This window comes from Chlamydotis macqueenii, chromosome 1 (genome assembly GCF_036417535.1).
Source record: "Chlamydotis macqueenii isolate bChlMac1 chromosome 1, bChlMac1.mat, whole genome shotgun sequence".
Taxonomy (NCBI): Eukaryota; Metazoa; Chordata; class Aves; order Otidiformes; family Otididae; genus Chlamydotis; species Chlamydotis macqueenii.
Genome location: NC_141556.1, coordinates 113,274,518 through 113,294,984, shown reverse-complemented (window position 1 = coordinate 113,294,984; position 20,467 = coordinate 113,274,518). Strand labels below are relative to the sequence as shown.

At 41.7% G+C, this 20,467-nt stretch overlaps 1 protein-coding gene across 2 annotated transcripts in view; it reads left to right on the top strand.

Annotated features, from left to right (window-relative positions):
* The window catches only part of APP (amyloid beta precursor protein), a 225,569-nt gene that overhangs the window by 171,870 nt on the left and 33,232 nt on the right, over positions 1–20,467 (top strand). For both annotated transcript variants that reach the window (XM_086764185.1, XM_086764178.1), the window contains 2 exons: positions 2,000–2,128; positions 4,667–4,766. In XM_086764185.1, coding sequence (XP_086620311.1) covers positions 2,000–2,128; positions 4,667–4,766 — 229 coding nt within the window. The remainder of the gene's footprint in view (positions 1–1,999; positions 2,129–4,666; positions 4,767–20,467) is intronic.

The following is a 20,467-nucleotide window of genomic DNA, read 5'->3' as shown; positions in this document are numbered from 1 at the left end:
TTTTACTAGTTAAAATCATCTGCAATATATGTATCTATATAGGCTAAGATTTTTACAGAATCTGGCACCCAAGCTGAGTACCTTCACAAGAACCAAGTAGGTTGCCCTTTTCTTAAGTTTTGCAGTAAAGCCTGATGATTATTCCTTGGCTTAGTGTCGTAGTTCAGCCCCGATCGGACCAGACTACGCAGTCTCTCTCTCACTCCCCCCACCTTCCGAGAAAACAGGGAGAGAAAATATAAGAAAAACGGCTCGAGGTTTGAGATAAGGACAGGGAGAAATCCTTAAAGTTACCGTCACGGGCAAAACAGACTCGACTTGGGGAAAACTATTCATTTATTACTACAAACAGCAGGATAATGAGACAGAGAACAAGATAACCTCCCCCCACCCCTCCCTCTTCCCAAGCTTAACATTATCTCTACTACCTTCCCCTCCCGAGCGGCACAGGGGGGAAGAGGGAATGGGGGTTGTGGTCAGTTCATCACATGTTGTTTCACGCCGCTGCTTCATGGTTGGGGGAAGAACTCCTCGCATTCCTCCCCTGCTCCGTTGTGGGGTCCCACCCCTACGCCACAGTCCTTCGTGGAACTGCTCCGGCGTGGGTCATCTCTTCCACGGGTGCAGTCCTTCCAGAACAGCTGTCCCAGCGGGCCCTCCACGGGCCACAGCTGCCTTCAGGCATCCACCTCCCCCGGTGTGGGGTCCTTCACGGGCTCCAAGTGGATCTCTGCTCCTCCGTGGACCTCCATGGGCTGCAGGGGGACAACCTGCTCCACCATGGTCGTCACCACAGGCTGCAGGGGAATCTTGGCCAGGAGCCGCATTACTCCTCCCCCTCCTTCTGAACTGACCTTGGCGTCTGCAGCCGTTCCTCACAACAGGCTGGCAGATGTCTCTCAGGATCTTTTTTACATCTCATTCACTTCTCATCTCCTCTCCACTTCTTGCAGCCAGGCCGGGCCGAGTCGGGCCCAGTCGGCTGCCTGGCGAGAGGCCAGAGGGTGAGGCCTGCAAGGCCCATGAGGCCTGCGCCTCCCCCTCTGCGCCTCTGCCCCTGCTCAGCTTCTTCACATCTTCTCTTCTCTCTTTTTTTTTTCTGTTTTCCCCTTCTTAAATACGTTATCGCAGAGGCGTTATCACGGGACATTCTGCTACCAATCGGCTCGGCCTTGGCCAGCAGTGGGTCCGCCCTAGGCCTGGCCAAGTCCCCTGAACAAAGGGGAGCGACTTCTAGCAGTTTCCTACAGAAGCTGCCACCTTAGGCCCCCCCCTACTAAACAAAACCACGACACTTAGATAGAGCAGTGCTTTTGCACACTCTTCTGCGCAGTTGTTGGGCGGGTTACCTTTGGATTTGAACCTGAATGTGTGCATTCATTTTACTGTTGATAAAACTTGCCAGTTGTAACCTTTTTTGTTGCTAAAGTTTTAGTGTAGCTGACACATGTTGATACTGATTGAATATTCAGCATAGTAGAGTGTATATGGGGAATCTTTGAAGTGTTTCGAACATAGTCCTTGAGAGGGATTTGCCTGATGATGCTGAAGGTTGCAAAACTAGGAGCTTAGATCATGGGGGCTTCCTGAGCCAAGGGATAGGAGAAGTCTGGTGGAGAGAATGGAAGCAAAGCCCAAAGGAAATTGATATGAGTGTCCATTAACTAGCATACTAAAGCAGCACTTGCTGTTTTGTTGGGCCAATAGTATACCAGTTACACAAGGAAATGCAACAGCCAGATTTCCCCTTATGGTTGGGGAGGAAATCTGAACGCCCTCGCCAGGGACCATATCTACTACCCACAGCTACTATTCAACAGTGCATCCTGCCAAATGCGTTGAGTGGCTGTTCCTTATAGTAGTTACACCTACCTTCAGAAGATAGCTGCAGGCACTGGCTGCCCGGGTGCTTTTGGTCTGGGATACATCTTCAGTGCAAGGAACCAAAACATGCATTGCTCTAAACTAATTTTTTTTTTTCTTTATTTCTTCCCTGTAGCCTCGTCATGTATTCAACATGCTGAAGAAGTACGTGCGTGCTGAGCAGAAGGACAGACAGCATACTCTGAAACACTTCGAACATGTCCGCATGGTAGACCCAAAGAAAGCTGCCCAAATCAGATCTCAGGTAATCTCCACTGAGGGTTAATGTGGTCGTATTTGTTCATAACCATTGTTAAGTTTCTGTCAGCCTGTTTTTTAAAAAACACCTGGCTCCTTTCTGTGGAAAACTTTTTCAATGCAGTAAAAATAATCTGCTTTCCTGCAGAAGATTAAGAGATGTAGGAATAGAGTGGATTTAATTTGTTGTCTGAGAACTGAAAAGCAGGTTTTCTGTCTATGCAGACAGTGAGTCAGTTGTGGCCATTTCCTGAGAAGGCCTGCAGAGCGTTAATGTCCAGAGCCTTTACTAGTGCTTTGGTAGTAATACCTCTGGGAAAATGCCAGGAATAGATTTAGCAACCACACATGATTGTGCTTCAGGGCCACGAAGATGATAAGAGGGCTGGAGCACCTCTCTTATGAGGACAGGCTGAGAGAGTTGGGGCTGTTCAGCCTGGAGAAGAGAAGGCTCCGGGGAGACCTGATAGCGGTCTTCCAGTACCTCAAGGGGGCCTACAAGAAAGATGGGGAAAGGCTGTTTAGTAGGGCCTGTTGCAATAGGACGAGGGGTAATGTTTTTAAAATAGAGGGGGGTAGATTTAGATTAGAAATTAGGAAAAAAATTTTTTACGATGCAAGTTATAGAACACTGGAACAGGTTGCCCAGAAAGGTGGTGGAGGCCCCATCCCTGGAAACGTTCAAGGCCAGGCTGGATGAGGCTCTGAGCAACCTGATCTAGTTGGGGATGTCCCTGCTCCTTGCAGGGGGGTTGGACTAGATGACCTTTGAAGGTCCCTTCCAACCCTAACCATTCTATGATTCTGTGATTCCCTCAGCTGAAGTGGCAGAACCAGAAGTAGTGTAGCCATCTGACTGCAACCAACCTTTCTATAGTCATTGCAGAGGTACTTGTAGTGTCTATAAATGTGATTACTGCGATGCACTTGAGTTTAACGTGACACTGTAGTTCATGCCATTTTAACGGCCGAATGCAACTGCAGTCCTCAATGTGTATGTTTTGGAACAGCTTTTATGTTGCCTTCGTAAATAATGGAGGGTGAGAAACCAGAAAAAAAAGAAAAGAAGACTGAAGATGTAGCTAGCTTTCAAAACAGCAATTAAAATTGTAGGCACAATTTTAGGATAAGCTGTAAAAAAAGTGTGCCGTAATGTGCAGAATCAGGCACTGTTACCTCTGCAGGATGCAATGAGAAGCGCTGTTCCAGCCACAGCTTTTGAACTGACCGGTGTTGCTGAAAGCCAAATCAAAACCATATACCTCCCTGAATGGCACGGTTTGCATATTAGACTTCTCAAACATCTATTCCAGCCAGACCTGTATATTGAGATCATGCTGTTTTGAAATTGCTGGAGTTAGAAATGCACCCTTCTGACAGCCTTCTGCAGTGACGGTTGTCTTTCCGTTGTCTTAAACATTAAAGCCTAAGCCCGTCCTTTTACACCTCAGATGAGTTTTTAGTTTCTAAAACACTGGATTATTTAATAACAAAAACTAGTGAAATTTTGCAGAGTACAGATTGTGTGGCAGCACAGGTGAGGAATGGAGACTGACATTTAGATACAGAAAGCGCAGTGTATTGCTTAGCGTATCATCGTAGGAATGAGTGCTTCTGCAGTATCTTTGCTTCTTGAATCGGTCAGAAGGTTGAGGGAAAGTAGACTGGAGGATCTGATGGGGATTTTTTCCCGTGGAACGTGGAAGACAAAATACTTTGTTCAAAAGCATAAATACTACATTTCAATTTGAAGAAATCATACCGTTTTTTTCGTTGCAGTTGCTCTCTGCAAGCCATTTTCCTCTTTCGGCCTAATTGCCTTGTCAGGTGCACCTTCCAAGGTGCACCTCCGTTCCCCTTTCTGCTGAAGAGAAGTGATACTTGGGGAGAGTACCTGGGGGGAGCAACTGTCATGGGATGCTGTGACTCAGTCCATGGCAGTGTGTGGAAACCTGAGGCAACAGAGCTGTAATCACATGAGGCAATGCAGTGATGCTTCTGGGTGGAAATATTTTTGTTTTCAGGTGGAAATATTTGTGAATGCTTTTACCAAGAAAATTAGAGGTTTTTTCAGAGAGCCCTGTTTCTTTTTGCAATACTAGGATAAAGGGAAAAAAAAAATCAGCTGAAACATTTTGATGCAGCAATCATTGTGCCTCACTCAGTTTGAGTGTTATATGGAAACTTATGGGTGTGGGCAAATGCAAATGTTATTGAAGGGTAAATGAGGCTGTGGATTTCTGCCATGACAGCTGCTTATGTACATGCGCTGCCTCACAGCAAATGTAAACCTCTGCTTTGAATTACTGCATTCCCATGAGATTCCAGGTAGTTGCTATGGAAGAGCATCTACAACGCTATTTTTGTAGCAGCTGTAGGAGAGGTGAGTTTCGCAATGGATTTGTCCGTTTCGGTACATAGAGCATACTGAAATTTTATACCTAGCACAAGTGAAACTTGTCTTGCTCTCTATAACCTATAAAATTTGTAATCATGTCAAATTAGCAGTGGCATTCCCAAGCTTAAAATACTTTTATTTCCATAGGTTATGACACATCTACGCGTGATATATGAACGCATGAACCAGTCTCTCTCCTTCCTCTACAATGTGCCTGCTGTGGCAGAAGAGATCCAGGATGAAGTTGGTATGCAAACTGTTAATGTAGAAAAGGGGAAATTACCACCAAAAGCTAAAGTGCAGCATCTTACTTATCCTGTTGGTACACTATCCCAGCTGAAAAACAGGAGAGTAAACTCGCCAATATTCTTAAATTATAAATTAAACTATGATGAATATTGGAAGACAAATCCTGTATAACCCATGCAGTGGCATCCGTCATAGTTGTAATTGTTTTGCCTGAAATATGTTGATTTTCATTTGGAGCCTCCATGCTATATGGAAGCAGCTACTGACAATGAGATTTAGCAAATCCTTCCTGGGTTTGGATATTTAATTTACATGGTAAGTATTTACATTATCTGATGTAGACATTTTGGAAATCCCTGAGCTAAAAAATTATGTTGCAGACCCAAGCATCCACGAAAAGTCAGAGTATCAGCTGGAAGTTCCTATGTTCAATTTGGCAGTATCTTACTGGTCATGCATTTAGTTCTTGGTGAGTTGGTCAAATGGATATCTCCTCTCCTCTCATTTTCTCCAGCACACAGGCTGGGCTGTAGACCAGTCAGGTAGCAACAGTCCCATGTCTGCATCTTCCTTGAGAACTGTCAGAGCAGATAGCTGTGAGGGAGAATGTATTTCCTCCTGTTCAGGTTCCTGCTCTTGGCTGTGGCGTTGCTGCAAGAGAGAGATTTCAGTCATAGCCCTCGCACTGTAGTGTGGGCTGTCATTGCAGCAAGGCAACTTCACTTAGTCTATATTAATTTCAGATACAGCCACAGCTCTGGACACCGTGTTGCTAATGTGCTGCTTTAAGAAAAATAGTACATGGTTGAATGCAAAGGCCAGAGATGGAAACACCTTTTTTTTGCAAGATGTAATACTCTGTGAAATGGCAGTTAACGGATTAGTTTCGCAAATAAGCAGCTTCATCTGGCTAAATAAATTATTGATCTCTTTAAAACACAAGGGAGAGAGGCGTGCCATTGCGGTAAGGATTAGGATGCATTTAGGTCACAGGGAGGGGATGGGCACAGAATAGTGGATTCATTTGCCCAAGGCACAGGTTAAGGAGATGTGCTTCTACCTGTGAGGTAGCTTGGGAGGGCTGGGGATGAGATCAGGAATTTGGAGAAGGAGTTGGGAGGAAACAAAATACAGCTGAATTTGTAATTGTCCTTCACCATGTGTTTCTGTGCTCCACAATTATAAGGCACAATCAACAGTGCCAGTCTGTAACTGTAGAGAGCTGTTCGGGGCAGGGGGGGTGAGGACCTGCCTTATTGATCATTTCAAAGCATATAATTTCTGTAGTAAAGGAGGTGCCGATACCTCTTGGAGATGCTCAGTTTGTTTTCTTTCTGCACTGCTATTGTTCCCTTGGGTTTTTTGCTTGAAGTTTCAATTTCTTCTGTTCTTGAGAATGTTAATGCTTGTTGGTGAGGACATTCTTCTAAATTTTATTCTCCTAAATACTGAAATGGAATGGGAATTTCAGAGACTTTGAAGTGACATGGGAGCAAAAGTCTGTTAACTGCTAAGTGGTTTAAAAAAACTCTGACTCCTAATCTCAAATGTAATACTGATTTTTTAGGGGGAAAAAGAGCCTAAAATTAGTAGGATATTATTTCCTAATAAGATGAGAGAAGCAAAGATTTCTAAAAAAAAAAAAAAGGAGTCCTAGCAAAGTCTCTTGAGTACTTTTTTTCCCTACCTTGGTTTTTTTGTGATTTTGCATATACTAAAAATTCTTCAAAGTATTGCAGTGTTTAAAGCAATGAAAAATACAGTCTCATACTCAGAATTACCAGACACCAAAAATTAAAGAAAGCACTATTGAATCTGGACTGTAGTAGATAAAATGGTTTTCAGTAATGGGAAGAAAGCCTGTTCTCATTCAGTATCAACATTGTCCTCGATGATACACTTGGTTTTACATCCTGGTTTTACTGAGCGTTTGTTGAGGTCATTCCCATGTGTTAAAGGAGGCAGTATCCTTCTAGCTTTGAGCGCTGATCAGTCTATTTCAGATTCCGTTCTGAAATTGTTGAATTTGTTAGTCTCTGTACTCTTCCTAAACCCATAGAAAAGGAAATATATTACAGCTGCAGAATCTGCAGAGAAGTAAAATACTAATAAAATTGCACTTCCCAAGAAATATTACAGCTGTCATTAAAAAGATGTTTCATTAAATGCCATTAGTTAGAACCATTGACTTAGAAAGTCTGAGCCAGTGGAAAAGTTAAAAAATAACCGAGGTAAGAACATCTCACAGTGTCTGAGTAACAAATTACATGTAAGGAAGCTAGTTGAAAATAGTCTTTCTCTTAGGCTGGGATGCAAGTTAGATGGCTAAATGTTTTAATTCAGGGTTTTTGTTCATTATACTTCTGGTTTCTAGTTCCATGCTTTACTGCAGAGTTCTTCATGAGTAGTTTTCACCTTTAAGAATTATTAATCTTTGCTTTAGAAGACAGAGCTCTGACAAAGGTAGTTTTTTCTGTAAATTGAACAAGTAGTTCTGTGAGGAGAAAAATAAATGAGATCTAGTTTCCTGAGAATTTGTACCGTGGGTTTAATTCCTCTTAATATCTAATAAGGCACTGTTTTTTACTAGATTTTTCTCATTGCTAGAAATATTATGCCCTGTTTTGCAGTTTCTTCATTATTAGCCATTGACAAATTTGAATCTCAGGTCTTGAGATATAATTATTTTTTTAGAAACTAAACTAGAAATACATTAAAATTTCCCTTATGTCTTCCTGACAGTCCACTACCAAAGGTTCATCCTTGAGAAATAAGTGGTATTCTGTCACGGGAATAGATACAAGGACAAGGTGCACACTTGTAATTTCTGTCTAGTATTTTTTAAGTCTTTATGCTGAGCAATGAATTTTAATTACATGAAATAGAATCTAGAGTTATTCCTGGAGCATAGCAGCTGCGTAAAGAATGTTTTCTTCAACAATCTGAAGATTTTTCAATTAATGATTGGTGATCAGATGAATCACAATCCAGCAGTTGGACATTTGAGGTTCCTTTAAATTACAGGCTATGTTTGAAGTTCCTACCTCAAAAGGCAGATTTACAGACATAATTTTAAGGTTCGAAATCCAGAATATGAAATCCAACTTCTATGCTAAAAGCAGCCTTTTAAAACTTCTGGTTATTTTCAGAACTCGAGCAGAGGTCATGGCAGGAGGTTAGGGAAAAATCTGAAAGAGTTGTAGTCCTTGTCTGCAGGTGTTCGTCACCAGTGGGTGTCTCTTGGCTTAAACAGAAGATGTCTTGATTGGAGAATATAAATACATAGGAAGACCCATGGCCCTCTGAAGGGTAGAAAGCAGCATTTAGGTTAAGTGAGGGTTTTTTTGCTATGCATTTGACCAAAGTGTAATGTGCAAAAGCCCCATTAGGCTGACAGCTATGTCTTGTAGCAGCAGATTCCAGATTTGTAAGGAAGAATGATGCTGGTTCTTTTGTTCATGTTGGTGCAGGGGAAAAAGGGTCAGTGTAAGAATTGCAGAAAGAGATCTGTCTATGACTGTTATGACAAAGCTTGGAAAGCATAAGCAGGTCGTGTGTAGGAGACCATTTGCCATTCTGGCTGCAAAAGGTTTCTCAAGGTGCAGTGATGCAAATGTGCTACAAACCAGGTCATTCTCAGGAACTGATGCAGTTCTTGGTGCTAAGTGGTGTTTATCACAGGTGGCTGTATGCTGCTTGAATAGGTGAGTGGCACAAAAAATCTGAGAAGAGATATTTACTTGCACACTGTAGGTGAGCAGATTATTTCGTTACCTTGGTATTTGTAGTCCCCTTTCCTCTCTGATAAATCTCATATGCTATTTAATATGTAGAAAAGCTCAGGGAGAGCAGTGGCAGGCTTTAAGAGAAATCAGCAGTTCCTTTGAGCACATCCTACTTTAAATCCTTATTTGATTAGACTGCTTATCCGTGTATGTAGAAGGCAATTTATTGCTGGGAGTGGCACAGCTTCTGAATCAGAAGCAACGTCAGAGTTTTGTGCATCAGTCACATGGACAGATGGTGAGCTGAATTTTTAATTCTGTCTTTGCTGCTGTGTTTCCAAACTGATGTCCTCAACTCCATGTTTTCTAGCCCAGCACTGATGAAATACTCAGCACCATCTACCGCAGCAGTATTGTAACTAAACTCTGAAATATTCAGTTATGAGCAATAAGTAAGAGATATATGATTTTATCTGTCTCTTGACAAATAAAATCAAGCTATTGTTATTTTATTACTCTGTTCCACTGTGCCTATCCCGTTCTTCTGCAGCATGTTCTGGATGCCACATACACATTATATGTAGCTGGGAGAGAGGACAAACACAAGCAAACTTCTGATTGCTGCTTGCGTTCAAATGCGTACGATGTGCTGTGGGTCGTGTGCTATTTCAAGTATTTGTGTGCTCCAGCTTGGCATGACAAAATTTGAGCAAGAGAGTTTTACCACTTGACGTTTGATTCACAACTTCCTGTGAAGATTTTTTCAAGTATTTTTAGAAAAAGCTGTAAATATAGGACAAGCTACATGCTAAAGAGATCTGAAGACATGCGTTCTTTTTAACCCTTCCTCTTTATCTATTAGGTCCCTGTACCTGTCAGTGTGCATCTGTGGAGGGCAAAGTTAGCGCTACCTCAGCTGCTTCTGGTCTTTCAGCATTTATAAGACTAATTGTTGATTTCTTGTTTCTAGTTAATTTTGAAGTGTGGTCAATCCACAGCCTTACTGCATTTCTTGCCATGAGTTGAATTATGATGCTCTTTTCCATTCATTTTGTGGTATCCTTAAGACGTTTTGAGAACATTAGCTGCTTGCCACAGATTGGCTGTCATTTTGAACTGTCATTGTGGTTTGGGGATTTACAATGCAAAACCAAAACACACCCTTGGGGGCTTTGCAAAAGCAAATTCTGTGTCTGTCCTGTTTGGTGCAATTTCTTTTGTGATTGTTTTCTTCATCCTCTCTCTTAAAGTGTTGTGTTTTTAGTATGTAATTAGTAATGTCTTTCAGACTGCAATGGAACTTCCCAGTGTCTTGTTTTTCTGTAACTCTTCCTTGTACTTTCTGTCTTAAAACTTAACTGAAGGGAAGTACTCTACCTTCCAAAAAAAAATTAAAATCGTGAAGCAATATTTAAGATTTCTGCACCTTTGTTTGAAGTTGAGTTGCGATATTGAGGTGTCAGGGTACTAAAGGGAGGTTGACATACATTAAATGTGTTGATAGCTTGTTGAAAGGATGTTGTAAGGTTACCAAGGGTATTGGAATGGGATTGTACAGAACGGTATAGCTCATATCAAGTGAGAACAGTAATTACCTTATGACTCAATTTCAGTGCATCATGCTAGAAAATTCTTGAAATGACTTGTTAGTCATGAAGGCGGCAGTTCTAGTCTGCTTTATGGGAAGCAGTTCTAGCCCTCCTCTTAGTCTAGAGGCAGAAATACTGGTAGCAGTTGCTTGATGCAGTTAATGCCATGTATCAGTGTGGTTATAATGCCTGAATTTTTTTTTTTTTTCTGGTGAAGGAAAACAAGGATGTTGAAGCACGGGTAAATGAATAAGCACTCTAGGATTTGTCTGTACTGGGACAGACCAAGTTCAGTGAACTGACATAGAGAAGGATGAGGAATTGTCATCAGTGTTGCTCATCCTGAGAACAGCTAGGTTTTGCACAAGTTGACAAACCTGCTTAATCCAGTCAATGTAAATCCTCCTGGGCCTGTCTACAGTATCATTTTAGACGATTTAGGGGTACATTTCAGTAACAAATGTCTCAGTCATCCCTGTTTAATGTGTTATTCCACTTCATGACTTGCTATTGTAAGCGTGGGCTCTGACTGTTGTTGAGAACAGGCACTGGAGAGATTCGTTCGGTTGTTAAATACAGGCACTTTCTAGCCATAGATGGAGGTGCTGAGAAGCACACTGAGGACTGGGAAACTAGATATGTTCTTTCTGAGGGAAAATACTTCCCTCTGGTTTTGGTTATCCATACTTTCCAGTTAGTTTTGGGGTTTGTTTTTTTTTTAAAGAAGTCAAATGGAGTTGAACTTTTTACCCAGGGTAAAACAAACAGCCACAAATCCAGTGTGCAGCTGCAGTAGTTATAAAAATCTGTAGCTGGGGAAGGTTGGACAATTCCTATTAAACTTTTTACTTTCTGCCATTCTGGAGGTCAATGGAATTGTGATTTCTAAATTGCCCCAGGTACTTGGCTAGTACTTGAGAACGAGCGTCTTCAATTTTGGACACAAAGGAATGTGATCTTTGCCAAACTGTAAGTGTTGAATTTCCACCCTAGTCTCTTTAAAACCAGCACATTTTTCCATGGCAACCATTCTTCCATTCAGATTCCATGAGTGTATCTACAACATAAAGAAATTTCTCAGTAAACCTTGAACAGATTTTCTGGAAGTAGTACAGGTATGTGCAGGTCTTACCCTAAGGTGCTGTAAAACCTACCTCTAGTTTTCAAGAGACCATTTTGTGTGTCTGCTCTGTATCATACGTGCTTACAGTTCCTCCCATTCTGCTCTGCCCTTTTTGCCCAGAAGGATAATGCAACTGGAACAAGCAGTCGAAAGCAGCCTTCAGGGAGTACGTATTTGCGCAGGTACCCTGGAGTGACTTCCAGCAATAACCGTGCCTGTGCTTTCTCCCCATAATTGATTTGCATATTTGTACGTACCCAGTCATCTTAGCTTTCCAAAGAAAAATTTGAATTTTCCGTGAAGTGATTATTTACCTTTAATCTTCTCCCTTGAAGCCCTATAGCATTCAATTGAATAGAGGATTTGTTAGAACTCTAACAAAAAATACGTTGCTGAGTCAGTGGTTAAAAATAGCAGTTTTCCCACAAAAGTAAGTGAATTGTGTATTAGGCTTTACACGGCAGCATTTAGATAGTTTTTTGTATGCCTAAATACTGATATGAAATGGCCCAGGTGGACTGCCTGGTAAGCAATTAGGACCTCTTCCACCCGAGGACATTCATTTTTAAAGCATTTGGCTGATTTTGATATATACACACACACAGACACACACACTCTTCCAGGATTTTTTTCCAGGTGTTTTTTTTTTTTTTAATTGTCACAAGCTTATGGTCTTTACCAAGCCACCAGTTTTACTACTTTGTTACCTGTATAAAATATTTTTATAATGATTTAAGTGCCATAAATAGCTCAATAAGATACCATTGAGCTGTTTGTTGGAGCAAGGTGATTTATTCTGTTTATGTAGGGCATCAACCAGTGTCACAGGATCTCAGAATAACTGAGGTTGGAAGAGACCTCTGGAGGTCATCTGGTCCAACCTCCCTGCTGAAGCAGGACCACCTATAGCCACCTATTGCCCAGGACAGTGTCCAGATGGCTCTTGAATATCTCCAAAGATGGAGACTCCACAACTTCTGTGGGTAACTTTGTGCCAATGTTCAGTAACCCTTGCGGTAGAAGTTTCCTGATGTTCAGAGGGAACTTACTGTGTTTCTGTTTGTGCCCACTGTCTTTTGTCCTGTCACTGGGCGCCACTGAAAAAAGTATGGCTCCATCCTCTTTGCACTTTCCCTTCAGGTATTTATATACATTGATAAGATATCCTCCCCCAGGCATTCCCTTCTCCAGGCTAAACGGTTCCAGCTCTCTCAGCCTTTCCTCACAGGAGAGGTGCTCCAGTCCCTTCATCATCTTCGTGGCCTTTTGTTGGACTGTCTCCAGTATGTCCATGTCTCTCTTGCACTGAGGAGCCCATGGTGCTCCAGTTGTGCCTTCACCAGTGCTGAGTAGAAGGGAAGGATCAACTCTTTCCACCTGCTGGCAAAACTCCTCGTAACGCAGCCCAGGATACCATTTGCCTTCTTAGCATCAAGGGCACATCACTGGCTCGTGTTCAACCTGGTGTCCACCAGAATCTCCAGGTTCTTTCTTGCTGAGCTGCTTTCCAGCTGGTCAGCCTCTAGCATATGTTGGTGCATGAGGTTGTTTTTCTCCAGGTGCAGGAGTTTGCAGTTCTTCTTGAACTAACTAGCTGTTCTCCCTAGTCCCTGTCTCCTCCGTATGTTAATTTTAGTAGGCAAAGGTAGTTGCCAGCTGGAATGACCATTCCATGTTGCTGAGACTTTGTAAATTCTGCATGCCATCCAGGAGCTTGGAAGAGCTGAGGAAACTCAGTTATTTCTCCAGACTGGAGACTTAGCTCTGTCTGCTAGTGAAATACGTCCTTTGCTACAGCTTAGGAGAGAAGGAGAAAAAACCTGGAAATAGATCCAACATTTTCCTCTTCTAAGCATCTCTTATTTTATGTTCAGATTATTTAACTGTCTGCCGTAGTTCAGCCCCGATTGGGACCAGACTATGCAGTCTCTCTCTCGCTCCCCCCACCCTCCGAGAGAATACAGGGAGATGATATAAGGAATAACAGCTCGAGGTTTGAGATAAGGACAGGGAGAAATCCTTAAAGTTACCGTCACGGGCAAAACAGACGCGACTTGGGGAAAAATACTCATTTATTTCTAAAACTAGCAGGGAAATGAGACAGGGAACAAGATAACCTCCCCCGCCTCTCCCTCTTCCCAGGCTTAACATTATCTCTACTACCTTCTCCCGCCCTGAGTGGCACAGGGCGGAAGAGGGAATGGGGGTCGTGGTCAGTTCATTACGTCCTCCACAGGCTGCAGGTGAATCTCTGCCCCTCCGTGGACCTCCATGGGCTGCAGGGGGACAACCTGCTCCACCATGGTCTTCACCATAGGCTGCAGGGGAATCTTGGCCAGGAGCCGCATTACTCCTCCTCCTCCTTCTTCACTGACCTTGGTGTCTGCAGCCGTTCCTCACAACAGGCTGGCAGACACCTCTCAGGATCCTTTTTACATCTTATTCACTTCAACTTCTCATCTTCTCTCCACTTCTTGCAGCCAGGCCGGGCTGAGTTGGGCCCAGTCAGCTGCCCGGTGGGAGGTCAGAGGGTGAGGCCACAAGGCTTTCCCCATCTCTGCCCCCGCTCAGCTGCTTCACATATTTTTTTTTTTTTTTTTCTTTTTCTTTTTTTTCCCCCCTGTTTTTCCCTTCTTAAATATGTTATCATGGGGCATTCTGTTACCAATTGGCTCAGCCTTGGCCAGCAGCGGCTCCGCCCTAGGCCTGGCCGAGTCCACTGAACAAAGGGGAGCAACTTCTAGCAGTTTCCTACAGAAGCTACCACCTTAGCGCCCCGCTCCCCCCCCCCGCCCTTACTAAACAAACCAGAACACTTGTCATAGAAAATTAGGCAGAGAATAGCAGATGATTAAAATAGATATGAATGCACTTCACTGACACTGATGTTCTCAAATCCTGTAGCATCCTGTATCCTCCCTATCTTTTGTAGCTAAATGATCTATTGTGTCTTGTCATGGGCACTAACATTCTTCAGAAAGTATATGAATCCTGATTTTTGTGTGCATAAGCCCTCTTCTAATCTCATAAATATTGTTAACATGACTAGTCAGTAAAAAAAGCCAGCTTTCTCCAGATCTTACAGATAGTGTGAAAAGGATAAATGACTTCACATGACTTTGGACTGGGGTGGCTTTTTCATCAGGGTAAGATATGGGACATCTTGTTTTCTATCTGCTTTTCAGAAATTTCGTCAGAACAAAAAGGTCTTAGGAAATTTATTAATTGAATATTTTTCTTCTGGTTTGAAAAACACTGTTCTGTTTCACTTGCACCTTTAAGGAGATATGGTCTCATGATCCAAGTGTTAGAACTGAAAACCAGGAACTTCTGATAATTATTATGGACTCCTAGATTGTAAACAAAGTAATGTTTTGAATTGTCTTGGCATTTGCTATTTTAAAAAGCATCATAGGTCAGGATTAACTCATAGCTACAGATTGGTTCAGAAACATTTGTTTGAGTTTATTTCCTGCTCTGTTTTGTCTTTGATGTAAGTGAAAAGAAAAGCTGGAGCACTTGATTTTGAGATGATACAGGTAAAGCATGTGCTGGTACTTAGTTTTTTTAAGGTCTGATTTTACTGTTTTATGATGACTTCTCTTGGCCTTTCTCTTCTGTGTTTCCTGATAATTGCTTCTACCATTTTACTTTAAGGCGTTAAATAGTTAGTTCATCATGTGGCAAATTTGAGATGTCATTCTTTTATTGAATGGATAACAAAAGTCTGAAAAACCTTGCAGTTGACCGGTTTCCAGATGTAACCTGGATGAGCTTGACTTTCTGAATGCACAGCTTCCATTTAGATCAGGAGGCACTGGCCCAGCACAACATTGCTCACTTACGGAAATGTCATTACGCTTAGTTATCGAAAAATTTCTCAATGCACTGAATATACGTGTAATTTACATATATCATCTTTCTGCCATCTTAAGTCACGTTAATTATGTCAGTGGGAGCACAAACACTCCAACAACAGCTTCTGCGTGGTACTTTCTGTTGAATTTTCTTTTCCCAGTTAATTGGATTGGAAACACTGTTGTGTCATTCTGTGTAATTCACCCTAAGATCAGATTCTTAATGCAGAATGTTAGATTGTGAAAGAGGAAAATTAATTATCTTAATTCTTACATGCCAGCAAATCGCTAGTGTCCAGTGAGAACCCATTACAGACTGTCTGCACAAGCTATATATTGCAGCTTTATGTATTATATGTTACAGAGCTAGCATGTCAGTCGCCATTCCCACAGCAATCTCTGGAATTATTAGCCAGGGGAATTCAAACACCGAAATCAGAAATGCGTCACTATGGGCAGGTAGCTGAGGGGGGGTGCTAAATATGCTTCTAATGCCAACGATGTACTAAGTTTTCCTTTACTCAAGTGTAACTTTCTATTCAGATGTGCAGAATGAAATTTCAGAGGTGCTTATTATGGCCAAGAGTATCTGTTGTATTCTTGCTCCACAAACTCTTAGTATTGGGATAAAAAGGGAGAAGAATTACTGAGGGTATGTGATTTTACAGAACGGCTGAATTGATGGAAATGTTGCAGTAATCTCCTAACAGTCAGTTCCCATGCACGTGGGGTTACAAATGCAGCAGTCTTTCGTCAGCGCACCTTTCTCCTGCTGTGTGATTCTCATATGCCAAATGTAGCTGAAAAATACATTTTCCTGAATAGTGCTACCTAGGCACAGTTCTAGTCCTTTCACCATTCTGCTTCCTGCTGTTACATTATCCACATGAAAAATAGCGTACAAGCCATCAGAATAGGCCATATCCCACTTAATAGACATACTTGATATGTTTAGTAGATACGTCTCTTCAGAATACTCAGATAACCTAGGATACATTTGGCCTCTCAAGTGCTAAAACTGCAGTTAATAAATAGGCAAAATATGTTCTGTCTGGAGCAGATGCTGCACAATTCAGTTTTGGTGAATTCTGATTTAAACTGTTTTAAGTGAGTCAAATCTAAAATGCTGTTTTAAAACCAAGAGAATCAGGTGCAACAAGTTAATGTTCAGATTTATATATTCTTATGGATTATTTAGTGATTCCCAAGCTGCCTCTAAGTTCAGTACACATCAAAAATTGTTGCAGGTTTTGTACTTTGACCTTTAGAAGTATATATGGAAAGTGATAGGTAACTGACTTTTTTCAGGTGTTAGAAACAGGTGGGGTTTTAGGTTCTACTGCAGGTTTGCATTTTACTAAATTGTGGGGTTGGCAAATAAATCTGATCATCTTTATCAGTAAATAGATGTCGTAGTTCAGCCCTGATCGGGACCAGACTACGCAGTCTCTCTCTCGCTCCCCCCAGCCTCCGAGAGAATAGAGGGAGATGATATACGGAAAAATGGCTCGAGGTTTGAGATAAGGACAGGGAGAAATCCTTAAAGTTACCGTCACAGGCAAAACAGACGCGAATTGGGGAAAAACACTCATTTCTAAAACTAGCAGGGAAATGAGACAGGGAACAAGATAACCTCCCCCTGCCTCTTCCCGGGCTTAACATTATTTCTACTACCTTCCCCCCACCCTGAGCGGCACAGGGGGGAAGAGGGAATGGGGGTCGTGGTCAGTTCATCACGCATTGTTTCACGCTGCTACTTCATTGTCAGGGGAAGAACTCCTCGCATTCCTCCCCTGCTTCTTCGTGGGGTCCCTCCCACGGGCCACAGTCCTTCGTGAAACTGCTCCGGTGTGGGTCATCTCTTCCACGGGTGCAGTCCCTCCAGAACAGCTGCCCCAGCGGGCCCTCCACGGGCCACAGCTTCCTTCAGGCATCCACCTGCTCCGGTGTGGGGTCCTCCATGGGCTGCAGGTGAATCTCTGCCCCTCCGTGGACCTCCATGGGCTGCAGGGGGACAACCTGCTCCACCATGGTCGTCACCATAGGCTGCAGGGGAATCTCTGCCAGGAGCCGCATTATTCCTCACCCTCCTTCTTCACTGACCTTGGCGTCTGCAGCCTCCCCCTCTCTTCAGCTCAGCTGCTTCACGTCTTATTCTTTTTTTTTTTTTTCCTGTTTTCCCCTTCTTAAATACGTTATCGCAAAGGCGTTATCACGGGACGTTCTGCTACCAGTTGGCTCGGCCTTGGCCAGCAGCGGGTCCGCCCCAGACCCGTCCGAGTCCACTGAACAAAGGGGAGCAACTTCTAGCAGTTTCCTACAGAAGCTGCCACCTTAGGCCCCTCCCTCACCCAACAAAACCAGAACAATAGACTGATAAATAATTTATCAATAAGTGAAGTAGGTAACTAATTATTTTCAGAAAATGAGGCAATAAAATTCCATAGCAGTTTCTCATATAAATGCTTTTTTTTACTTGTAAGTGAAACTGCGCTGCCTTATAATCTACTTACTTCTGATGGAAATATACTTGGCTTTTTCTACTTCACACAAGACTGAGCGGAAATAATGAATGCTGATTCATCTGGCAGAAGTGTCAATGACAATTGGAGGGGCTGTTTATTTGTTTTAATTTAGACTCTTCGGTCTATTTCAAAACACTTAATGATATGTTAATTTGGAATTAAATGTAGAGTTTAAATTTAAACCTGCAGAATCTGTCACAGTGCCTCATGTACATCAGGATGATTACATACAATGTATATTTTTGATTATGGTATAGAGTTTCAATTCAGTTTTTTCCTCAAGCATTTTTTTAATATTTCCTTGTCTACCTTGGTGTTAGATTGCCATCATCTTACCTGGCGAGGAACTTTCCACATGCTACTACAAAAAACTGTGTTTCACTCAGAATTTTTAACTGAAAGAGTGCTATAACATGGAAGTAGGATTTTTCTCAATTTTAATCCAGAGCTTTTGAGCTGTGAGTGGTGAATTATTTTTCTGATACAATGTTGTTATTTTAAGCCATTTGAATGAGGAAGGGTGAGAGGAAGGGAAGGAGACCACAGAAATGGACAAAAAGGCTTGAAGTTGTGAAAGGGAAGAGCAGATTCTTAACTTCTATTTAATAACTTTTTTTTTCAGAGATAACACAAGTTTCTGGTTTTGGACTTGCTTTATCCCACAAACTTCCTTTAATACTCTCTGCTTTGAGCTGAAGGGGAAATGCAGTCATTAATCAGACGACTGACTGTTAAATATGAAAAAAAAGTTATAAGTGTGCACACATCTATAGCCATCTGATTAACGACTGCATTTCCCCTTCAGCTCAATGCAGAGAGTATTAAAGAAAGTCATTACACATAAGAAATTTCTGCAATCTGAAAAACTGCTGTTGCTGCTTACTCTTGCCCTAGTGATGATGTCTCTAAAGGACAGAAAATAAGAACTATGAAATACTGTTTTCCATGGTTCTTGCTCTTTCAGTCTTAGTTTAACTCTGAGAGAGAGACATGTTGCTCTGTAAAAGTTTCCAGATAAGACCTGTGGTGTAATTTCACAGGCTAACCAGGAGAAGAGCAGCAGCTTAAATCTGACAGAGTGGTCACGTTTCTCTGTCAGTGTGGATCTGAGCACTGCAGGTTGGGCTCATTTCCAGTATTTCACAGTAATGATCTAGCATATCGCTCTTTTATCATCATCTTCAAAGCATGGAGGCAACAAAGCTGCTCTCGCACCTTCCAGTAGGCAGGTCAGTTTTAATAAAATTCTCATCAGAGCTGCTCTCTAAATTATATTTGACTTGTACTATACAAATGAATTAGTTCAACACTGAATACCACATAATTGTGTTCTGCAGCTTGATAATGTTATAATTATGACATTAGTAGTATATAACATAATAATCTTGTAATACTTGATTCAGCAAAACACCTTAGAATAAGGGTATGCTTGAAATGCAGTGCAGCTTAGCTCTGTGGTTAGGCACAGACTTCAGTGTGATTAAATTTAAGCACGTGGTTGAAATTTCCTCTGACTTGGGCAGAGGCTGGAGGACATACCAGTGGTATTTTCTGGTATATACTCTCCTTTCATCTCAAAGGAGGAACTCCTACTTGATGCAGTAAGTTATGTATATGAAACCCACAGGGTATACAGGTGACCTAACTGCCTTTCTGACCCCACAGAATTTGCCTTCATCACAGGTACAGAAAGCCCTTTGAACCATAAGTGTCAGCTCTCTAAACTTGTGCTGCTAATACTTTTTATTTTGGAGTTCCCTACATAAACCCGTATTTGCAACACGACTCCATAGAAACGGCCTGTGGGAGAAGATAGATGTGCTTTCTGCATGTGAAATACACCTGAAGTTTGCAGGAGTGCTACTAGCATAACTGCGGGTTACAAGTCAGTTTATGTTAGAGCTCTAATATAATTGCAGATATACAGGTAAATAATGTTTGGGGTTTGCTTTATTTTCAAGTATTCACCACGGCAAAGTCTTTAACTATTTTGAGGGAATTTTGATTCAGACAGCTGACAAGATGCAGACATTCAAATTTAGTTAAAACCTTACTGCATTACATCAGTGCAGCTCCTTTGGGCACATACTTGTGTTGAAGATTATGAACTATGACATCTTGAATTAGCCCATACAGTAGGCGTGCAACTTGAAAGCAGCATCTAAACATGTCATCTCTAATCATGGGCACTGTAATAAATGATTGTGTAAATCTTCTTAGCGTATCCTAATTGTGACATACAGCATTTACATGATTTAAACCATCTTCAAACTGGTGCTGTGACTCAGGCACTCTGTGATTTCTGCCGTTAAGAATAAGAAGGTTGCTGTTACTCTTAATTTTGTCATTTTGAAAGCACAACCATAATTTTGGGAAGTTCCATTTAGACTGAATGGTGACTGATAAGATGATGAATATGAGGTAATAAGACTCTGCATTTGTACCAATTTATTTGAGCTGTGTCCCAAACCTGTATTTGTTGAATCAATATATATTCTGTCATGTAGATGTCAGTTTACAAAGGAAGTTTGATGTTGGGTTAAAACTGTGCTGTGTAATTTGATAGTGTCTTAATTAGTATCTAAAATAGGTGTTTTGAGTGCACTTTGTTTCTAATCTGGCTTAAGACCTTCAGTTGCTTTATAGAACTTCCAAAATTTCAATTGCCAATTTTAAAGCTGCTTTTCAAGTAAATTAGAAAGCCTTGCACATGATAGTGATACCAGAGCTTTTCATCTGGTAGATAGGCTCATTGAAAAGAAAACACAACAAACAAGTATTATAATTACTTTTGGTAATTTTAGATAATGAACTGTGAAATAAATAAAAATGATGGTTTGAAAGATAACTAATGGATTGGTGGCATTCTTGCGCAGCAAG